Source organism: Rhinolophus sinicus, chromosome 3, assembly GCF_057876585.1.
Source record: "Rhinolophus sinicus isolate RSI-liver-muscle chromosome 3, RSI-T2T, whole genome shotgun sequence".
In the NCBI taxonomy this organism is placed as follows: Eukaryota; Metazoa; Chordata; class Mammalia; order Chiroptera; family Rhinolophidae; genus Rhinolophus; species Rhinolophus sinicus.
In genome coordinates, this window is record NC_142503.1 from 129,622,707 (window position 1) to 129,633,271 (window position 10,565).

The following is a 10,565-nucleotide window of genomic DNA, read 5'->3' on the forward strand; positions in this document are numbered from 1 at the left end:
ACAATGAGATCAAGGGAGAAATTAAATGATACCTCGAGACAAATGATAATGAAAACACACAGATCCCAAACCTGTGAGACACAGCCAAAGCTGTTCTAAGAGGGAAATTCATAGCAATAAAGGCCTACTTCTACAACCAAAACCCTGACATATACAATCTAAACTTACACCTAAAGGACTAGAAAACAAAAACAATCAAAACCTAAGTGTTAAAAGGAATAAAATAATAAACATCAGAGTGAAATTAAACAAAATAGACCTCTAATAATACAATACAAATAAATTAACGCAACCAATAGCTGGTTCTTTGAAAAGATAAATAAAATTGATAGGGCCAACCCAGTGGTTCAGGTGGTTGGAGCACCGTGGTCCTAACGCCAAGGTCACAGGTTCGATTCTCAGATGGGCCAGCAAGCTGCACCCTCTACAGCTAAGATTGTGAACAACAGCTCTCCCTGGAGTTAGGCTGCCATGAGCTGCTGGAAGTTGGCGTGGGCTGCTGTGTACTGTCGCAGGCTGCTGTGAGCTGCCATGAGCTGCCGATGGCCAGCGTGAGCAGCCGATGGCCAGTGTGAGTGTCTGGCAGCCAGCATGACTGGCCTACACCAGCAAGAGCTTCTGTGAGCTGCTGTGAGCGGCCAGCCACTCAGCCAGGATAGGGGTGGGGGGGACACAGACTCATAATAACACCAGCATGAGCCAGAGAATTGTGTCCTACACAACCAGACTGAGAAACAACAGCTTGAACCAGAGTAGCTGGGGAGGTGGAAGAAAGTTGAGAAAAACAAAATAAAATAAAATTGATAAACCTTTAACCAGGATCATCACGAAACAAAGACAGAGAACTCAAATAAATGAAATCAGAAATGAAAGAGGACAAGTGACAAGTGGCACCAAGGATTACAAGAATATACTATGAACAATTATATGCCAACAGATTGGACAACCTAGAAGAAATAAATAAATCCCACAAATATACAATCTTGCAAAGACTGAATCAAGAAGAAACAGAAAATCTGACCAGACTGATAACTAGTAATGAAATCAAATCAATAATCAAAAATTCCAAGAAACAAAAGTCCTGAACCAGATGACTTCACAGTTGAATTTTACCAAGCACTCCAAGACTTTATACCTATCCACCTTAACTATTCTAAATAATGGAAGAGGAGGGAAGGTTCTCAAACTCATTTTATGAGGCCAGCATTCTCTAATTCCAAAACCAGACAAAGATATTACGAAAAGAATTATAGGCCAATATCCCTGATGAACATAGATGCAAAAATCCTCAACAAAATATTAGCAAACAGAAATCACCAATAAATGAACAGGGTCAAACACCATGATCGAATCAGATTTATTCCTGAGAAGCAAAGCTGTTTCAATATCCTTAACGTGATATACCACATAAACAAAATGAAGGTTAAAAAAATTACAGGATCACATCAATGCATGATCATATAGATGCAGAAAAAGGATTTGACAACATCCAGCATTGTTTATGATAAAAACTCTCAGCAAAGTAGGAAGAGAGAGAACATATCTCAAAATAATAAAGGCCATATATGACAAATCCACAGCTAACATCACACTAACAGGGAAAAGATAAAAGTGTTTTTCTTAATATTAGGAACAAGAAAAAAATGTCCACTTTCACCACTTTTATTTGACATAATATTGGAAGTCCTAGCTACAACGACCAGACAAGAAAAAGAATAAAAGGCATCCAAATCAGAAACGAAGAAGTAAACATGTCATTATTTGCAGATGACATGATGCTGTATATGGAGAACTTTAAACAGTCTACCAACAAACTATTAGAACTGATCAATGTATTCAATAAAGTAGCAGGATACAAAATTAATATTCAGAAATGGGTTGCATTTCTATACACCAATAGTGAACTATCAGAAAGTGAAATTAAGAAACCAATCCCATTTACAATTGCATTAAAAAAACAAAACAAAACAAAACACCTTGGAATAAATTTAACCAAGGAGATAAAAAACCTGTACTTGGAAAATTATAAGGCACTGAAGAAAGAAATTGAAGAAGATATAAATATATGGAAGCATACACAGTGTTTATGGGTAGGAAGAATAAACATTGTTAAAATGTCCATACTACCCAAAGCAGTCTACAGACTCAATGCAATCTCTATCAAAATACCAATGGCATTTTCAGAGAATTGGAACAATAATCCTAAAATGTATGTGGAAACTCAAAAGACCCTGAAGAGCCACAGCAATCTTGAGAGAGAACAAAGTTGGTGGTATCACGCTACCTGACATCAAACTGTACTACGAGGCTATAGTGCTCAAAACAGCATGATAGTGGCACAAAAAGAGGCACATAGAGCAATGGAGCAGAATAGAGAGAAAGAAATCCAAGCCTATATGGTCAATTAATCTATGATAAAGGAGACAAATATATAAAGTGGGGTAAGGGCAGTCACTTCAATAATTGGTGTTTGGAAAAAAGGACAGTTGCATGTAAAAACATGAAAGTAGACCACTTTCATACACCATGTACAAGATAAACTCAAAATGCATTAAAGACTTAAATGTAGGATCTGAAACCATTGAACTCAGTTGAAAACATAGGGAGTAAACTCTTTGACTTTGCTCTTAAAAATATTTCTTTGAATATATTTCCACAGACAAGAAAACAAACAAACAAACAAATAAATAAATAATAAACAAACAAGTGGGACTACATGTAACTTAAAAGGTGTTGCATAGCAAAGGAAACCATCAACAAAAACAAGACAACCTACGGGAGAATATATATGCGAATGATACATTTCATAAGGGGTTAATACTCAAAATATATAAAGAACTCATGCAACTAAACACCAAATAGCCCAACAATCCAATTTCACAAATGGGTAGAGGACCTGAATAGACATTTCCCCAAAGAGGACATACAGAGGGCCAATGATATATGAAAAGATGCTCAACATCAGTAATTATTAGAAAAATGCAAATTAAAATCACAATGAAATATCACCTCACATCTGTCAGAATGGCTATCATCAATAAATCAAAAAATAACAAGTATTGGTGAGGATGTGGAGAAAAGGGAGCCCTCATGCACTGATTGTGGGACTGCAAATTGTTGCAGCCAGTGTGATAAGCAGTATAGAGTTTCCTCAAAACAATAAAAACAGCTACTTTATGAAACAGCAATTCCACTGCTGGGTATATATCCCAAGAAATCCAAAACATTGATTCAAAATGATATATGCCGCTGTATGTTCATTGCAGTGTTATTTACAATAGCCAAGATTGGAAGCAACCTAAGTGCCCAACAATATTCAATTGAATAAAGAAGAAGTGATACATATATACAATGGAATATTACTTGCCCATAAAAAGAATGAAATCTTACTGTTTATGACAACGTGAATGAACCTGGATGATATTATGCCAAGTGAAGTAAGTCAGACAGAGAATGACAAATACCATATGATTTCACTTACATGTGGAATCTGAAACAACAAAATAACTCACAAATAAAACAGAAACGCATTCATAGGTACAGAGAACAAACTGATAGTTGGAGATGGGGTGGGGCTCAGGGGGCTGAGTGAAAAAGGTGAAAGCATTAAGAGGTACACAATGGCAGTTACAAAATAGTCACAACAATGTAAAGTACAGCATAGGGAATATAGTCAACAACATTGTAATAACTATGTATGGTACCAAAGGGGTACCAGATTAATCAGGGGGAATCACTTCGTAAGTCACATAAATGTCTAATCGCTATGCTATATGCCTGAAACTGCTGTAATATTAAATGTCAACTGTAATTGAAAAATAAACATAAAAATGTATCTGGGTATATTTCGCAATTTATGATACTATAAATGTAGTATTTCAAATCTATGGGGCAAGAGTACATTTTGTTTTCCACCCCTATTGCATGCTTGGACCTTGGGGAGTATATTCAAATGTTAAGGTTCCGAAGTGGCAATCAGCACAGACGGTTCTCTGCAACTTGCACTTATCTGTGAAGAGCACATTCTTGAATACATGGCTTTCCTACTATTTGCTGTCCATTTGGAAAAAATAAACAAATGCAGGTACCTAAGTACAACTTAATTTGTTTGGGGGCATACTTTTTAAACCTAAATAGAGCTGTAACTTTGTGTAGAACCATCCCCTAGCCACCATTAACTGGCCAAATGTGCAAGCCTAGCGGAGCTAATCCTACCAGCTGACTCCCACAGCCACCACTTAGTCAAGGGATGGGCACCTGACTCAGGAATCAACCAGAACGCATTCCAGAATATTCCAAAAGGAAGACAGAAGTTGCTGAGGAAAAAGAGTGGGGGGAGAGAGAGAGAGAGAGAGAGAGAGAGAGAGAGAGAGAGAAGAGAGAGAGAGACCAAGTCCAGTCTCGGTCATAGGCGTACATAACATGCGAGTCTAGGACCTATAAGCAGCCTACATGTTTAAAGTACATGTTTAAATCCTCTCTTGATTCTAATTCTGCTCCCATTATTCGTTCTCTCTCTTTCTTTCTCTCTCTCTCCCTCCTTCTCTCTCTTTCATTCTCCCTCACCTTCCTTCACAGCTAAGTTACCTCTACACTAGCACTTACCAAACTGATTTGTTTGTTTCTATTTATTCTTACCACTGACAATTTTTTTGACAGTGACTGACTTGGAAATCAGGGCTACAAAACTGCTGAAATCAGTCTCAAGCCTCAAGGAGCCTATAGTCCGGCAGAGAAGTGAAGTGGTGAGACCACGCACCCCAGAGGCAGACAGCGTGTATTTCAATTTGCTGTTTTACCAGTTTTGTGACTTGAGTGAGAAACTTAAATTCCCAGTGCCTTCGTTCCTTCATCAGAAAAGTGAAGCTCCTGGTAACAGTTGTGAGAATGAAATGGGTCATAAATGGGAGGGATCACACTTGGTACATGAGGATCAAGGATAACATTTTTCACCTCTTTATAACCAGTACCAAGCATGTAAGCATTCAAGAAATATTTCTCGAATGAACAAATCCTGTGGCTTTACATTGTAATTGAGTTACAATAAGTGACAGAAGCTGGGACCACACTACCCTCTTGTGGAGGGACACAAAGTCTTCAGGAAAATGGTTCTTACTGTACTCGGGGGTTTGTGTTCAGCTCTCCCTGCAGCCCCACCACTGTGTCTCTCCCAGCACAGAAGTACACAGCAGAGTCACTCCCAAGGGCAGACGGTTTCTTCAAGTGGAAAGACGTTTGGCTCCGATTAAATTCAGCCACAAACCCAAAGCTGTCTTTGACCAGGTTGTCCCCTGGGAAGTATTTCAGAAGGAACTGGAGACCTTGGTTGGGATACTGGACATACCAAAACATGTAAGGCGTCCCAGAAAACGAATAGGTGCATTTCACAGTCCATGGATCCCCTTCGGTGACAGTGACCTGATCATCCGGCTGACTCACCGACTCTGCTCTCAGTCCACCTGTAAAGTAATCCACACTGCATCAGTAGAAGAGCCGAAAAGAATGTCAGTGGATAATACAAGTGGAAAATGGGAAGGAAATATTACTCACTCAGTGTGAAGAGAATTGCAAGTGTGGAAATGCATGCAGAGGCCATGGCTTAAGCTCAGCTGGCTGGAGGCACCTTTTCAGCTCACCTCAGCTGGACATATGGCCCCACCCAGACACTGGCTCTCGATCAGGGCCCAGCAACCCTGTGTCAGCACAGCGTTTTTAGAAATGACCCTTCCTCAGGGACCCTGCTGCTTCCTGGCACCTGCGCCTTCTCTCTCTTGAGCAAGCTCTTGGTTCAGGCTCCTCAGACCTCTGTGGGGAGCAAGACTGTCCCACACCTTGTCCAGGAGGAATCCTCACACTGCAGCACCCCCTAGAGCCCACCCGCAGAACTGACTGGCTGACTGGCTGACTACTGTCAAGTAGACACAGGTCCTGTGCATCCAGGTCTTACCACAGGATCAGACTATGGACGTTTACACTGTGCACGAGGAATTGAGGGGGAATTGGATATTCTAGGAGACACAAGCGTTTGTGAATCAAAGTGGAAAAATGAATGCTCAGTGGATCAAGCTTTAAATGATTTATGCTCTTAAGATACTATAGAGGTAGAATTAGGGAAATAAAAAGATTTTAATAAAGTGGGAAAACAAATAGAAAGAACAGAAAGTGTAGATTTGAGTGAAGAGGAAAAGAAAAATAAACAAGAAAGATAAGGAAGTCAAAATATTAAAAAGAATGAAGCAAGAGAAGAGAAACGATAAGGAAGAATAAGAACCTTATTATTCTTTTTAGAAAGAATTCAGACATGACTTCTGTATAAACCTTTTGACCAAAAGATAACTCAGGTTTCCCCTATTGGGGATCCTCTCCTTAATGATCTCTAGTTAAAGATTCATATAAAAATAAGTTTGAACCTTCTCATGAAACACTTTTAGAAAAAGAAAAAAAGGCATGGTGTTATGTACACTTCCTGCCACTTGGTCCTAGGAAACAGTAGAGCATAAAGCAAAAAAGAAAAAAAAAATACACCCCTACACAGGATTATAAAATATCAATTTTCCACATGGAGAGGCTACTTAAGACAAATCAAATAAAATGCATAAGGGCCAAAAACTGAAGGTTAACTAAGCTCAAGTTATGATGATGATAATAAACGACTCAATTTAAGGGGAGGACAAGCTAAAGTTTTGTACAAAAAATACCACAAGATCAGCACAGTCATTATTTAATTGATTTGATTTAAAGGAAACAGGTATCAGTATAAAGACATTGTTCATTCATTTCCCTTATTTTTCTTTAAATAATATCCAAATATACCAAATATTTTACAAAGGGACAGAAAATCTCTTTGCTTGGAATTAGAAAAAGAAGTGGAAATTAGCTCTTTCTGAAAGCTCTGCTAAAGATCCCTTACGTGAATCATTGAAACCTTTAACCTATGATAACTGTCTTAATTTGGAATGTGTGAATTACCTTTAAACAATAACCCTCATGTCCCAGAGAGGCCTGTGGTCAATGGGAACATGTAATAAATTTCTTCTCTCCACCTAGAGCCTAAGATGAGTGTTAGTGTTGTTTCTTTGAGGGTCCTGGTCATCACCTCAGGCGGATGATTGGAAAAAAGTTTAATGAAAGGAATGTTTTCAGATGTGTGAGCAGAATCCAGGGAAACTCCAGGAGTGGGTGAAGCACCCTGGAGTTAGCAACAGCCAGAAGGCTTCAGCAGTCCTGGGTCTGAAGAGACAGAGGAGGAAGAATTTACCCAGCCTGGGGACCTGTAACTCAGGGAGAAGACCCAGACAGGACCTGTGGATTTCCATACAGCAAAGGAAGGAACTTAAGGAGAAATATCCTGACCACGAGATGTGAGAGGACCAGGAAGACCCTCGATGCAGAGCATAGAAGTCAGCCTGCTGGGCACAGAGCAGGGTGGAGAATAGACCTGGAGACGACACAGAACTTGAAAACCCTGACACTGGGGTTCATAGCAGCCCGACCACTCAGGCAAACATGTATGTGTGTCCTAAATACATGTATGGGCACATCAATACTGCATTTTGATCAATGTGGAAAGATAAATAAAACAGATAAAACAATAGAGACTTGGGTAGTGCCTTAATTAAATTTTCCAGGTAATGGTCCCGTCTCTACTTCTCTATTCACCACAGAAACAGTACAGACTACGCACAAATTATGCCTAGAAGTGCAAGTGGATCAAATATTGTCAGCCTCCAGCCATTTAATAATTAATCCCAAGAGCCATGAATGAACCAACTCTTTAGAAGGCTTATATCTTTACTTCGCCATTAGAAATATGTCTGATTGTTTAGTGGCTCCCCTCAAAGGGTGCTATGGAAGGAAGTGACCGTATTTATTAATCAAGTGTGCTCAGAGTTACAAGGAGGGAAGTTTTAAGCTATGCAAATTTATGCTGTGGTTAGAACTTATGGGCATCCACTTGCAATGGCAAGACTGATGAAGAACCCTTAACGCTCTCAGTCTTGAAAGGTAGAAAACCTTAGTCTTCACATTAGCTTCCAGTTAAGGAAATGCTCCTTAACTGCTACATAGGTAGGAAAGGATTCAGGGACCTTCACACAATATCCTGCACACCCCATGGATTTCTAAGGTATTGACTCAGCTTTCAAAATTGAACAAAATATCCTCAATAACTATTCTGCTTATGTGCTCTGATTCACGACATTAATGAGGAATTATGCATCAATTGACTTCTGTGAGTATAATGTTAAGTCATTTACATTCCTTGTCACACTTATTCTTCCTAATATTTCACATTTTAAATGTAAGGACACTAGAGTTTAAGAAATGTAGGTAATTTACTCAAGTCACCCTTAAAGAAATAGAACACAGGTTTTAACCCACACTTTTCTGAAATCAAAGGCATTCTTTACACTAAATTACACTCAGAATATCAGCTTTCATCATTGCTTTTAGAAAACCTTTCAATATTGGAAAGTACCCCCATTGTTATAATAAAATTGTATAATATAGACTTCAATGAGCCAAGCAGAACTTTACAGGTCATCTTGTCACTCGAGTATATAGGAAATGCTGACCCCACAAGTATGCGCCACTTAACTAAAACAGCCCCTAGATAATTCCTTCAAAACCCTGATAACACGCGATGATCATCCACCTTCTCTAGCGCCTCCCGCTCATTTCTATGCCATTACAGATTTATGTGCACATACTCTGATGAAAATGTCACGTTTTTCCGTATCAGTTTATCAGTTTACTCCCCATCTGGACCGCATTCTGACTGTTCTGCCCAAATCTCCGATTTCTATAGAAAGAACCTTCCAGTTCACACTAAATAGACGTGAACTGTTTCCCCAAACCATTGTAAGCTAGGTCTATTTGGAGATCTGTCTTATGCAAGACGTGTGAGTTAACGGAGAACATTCCCCAAATGCTGCAGGTGGGTCTCTGCCATCCTCCAGGATTCCTGCCTCCAAAAGGTACCTCTCTTCATTCCTTATTTGACGACTACTGAGACATGCACATCACAACACAAGGGCACCAAAGGGCCCTCAATCTGAGACTCCAGGTATTTCTCCCAGAGTGCCTACTGACTTTCTCAAGAAACTATTTATAAACATCAGAACTCTGTAAATGTTACTGATTTCCCAGAAGACAACAGGAATGGCTCATGTAAACTAATAAGAAAGCCCTTTCTGAACATCAGACTCTGAATGTAAATTGTATTTCTTTCAGATGCAAGAGAGAAAAATCAACACAAAATAAAGTGTTGGAGCAAGGGGGAAAATCAGTGCTTTTTCTGTGAAACTTTAACATAGAATAAAATCCAACTAAAAAAAACGATTTTTTTCATATAAATTATGGAATTCTCAACAAAATGGGGAAAATCCATTATTTAACCTTCTGCTCTCCTAACTCCGAATAAAAGGGGCCATAAATCAATGGCCCTCTTATCTCAGTGGACTGAAGAGATTTTTTAGTTTCTCAGGGTCTAACACTTTCCCTCACCCACATTCAGATTCTCGTTTCCATGTAGTTTAGTACAAGCTCAAGCTACATCTCAGGTATGTTGTTACGTTCTAGGAATCATATTTGTAGAGATATATAACCCAATAGGAACTGTTCAAAGTACACACTAGAGACAGGAGTCTATACACACATATAGACTCCAAGGACTTGAGAGTGAGGGAAATTTTATCTCCTGTGGATTTTCCTCTCCTTGTCAGAGAAGAACTGAGAGCTTCAAGATATAGAGTCTGGACTCAAAATTTTTCTGATACTAGAGACAAGTGGAAAAGCTTGGGGAACACTAAATTAGGAGGGAGAAACTGTTGCTATTCCTCTCTAGGTCGCCTCCTCAAACACTGTGATCTCCCTGTTTCTGTTCAGCTCCTCATGGGTTCTGTTCCTCTGTGTCCCCCAGAGCACAGTAGTAAGTGGCAGCATCTGCCACCTGCACCTGGAGGATGAGCAGTGAAGAGGAGAATCGCTCATATGTCATGTGGTAGCGCCCCTGCTGAGACAGCCTCGAGCCCTTTACAAGGAGTCTTGGTGCAAGTCCTGGGAAGTGAAGGTACCAGAAGAAGTCATAAGCAGTGGATATGGAGTGATTGCAGGAGATTTCCGCCACAGCTCCCTCTGAAGATACCACGGAGGAAGGCTGAAATACTTGGTCCTTGTTCTCTGCAACTGCAGGAAACAAACAAAGAAGGTCTGAATTTCATGCTGTTGTTTCCTTGCTGATAACCTTTTAGGTACAGTGATTATTAATTAAAAAGGCTTTTTTTAAATTAGTCCAAACTGAAGATAATGGCATATGCTTTTCTAATACCAGAAAGAGCCTACTTACCCTTCCAGAGGGAGCTGAGGAGAAGCCCCAACCACACCGCTTCCAGAGTGCTCTGCAAAGCCATAGCCACACCTCAGCTGGTCTCAGGCCTCAGCAGTAAGTGTGATGCTCACCAGGAAGCTCACTTAAGGCCCGTTTTGCTTCTTTTTTTTTCCTTTTGTCAATGACATCATCAGCCAGAATCTGCAGACTATAGAAGAGTGACTGCAGCTGTGAGGCT

The 10,565-nt window shown here is 39.7% G+C and overlaps 2 gene segments (V, D, J or C); both read right to left on the reverse strand.

Moving 5' to 3' along the window:
* Positions 1 to 5,069: 5,069 nt before the first annotated feature.
* On the reverse strand, positions 5,070 to 8,511 carry LOC141570369 (T cell receptor alpha variable 3-like). The segment is given in 2 exon segments: positions 5,070 to 5,459; positions 5,551 to 8,511. Coding segments are annotated over 2 exon segments (393 nt in total).
* A 1,109-nt stretch (positions 8,512 to 9,620) lies between these two features.
* LOC141570368 (T cell receptor alpha variable 2-like) lies at positions 9,621 to 10,565 on the reverse strand. The segment is given in 2 exon segments: positions 9,621 to 10,185; positions 10,346 to 10,565. Coding segments are annotated over 2 exon segments (360 nt in total).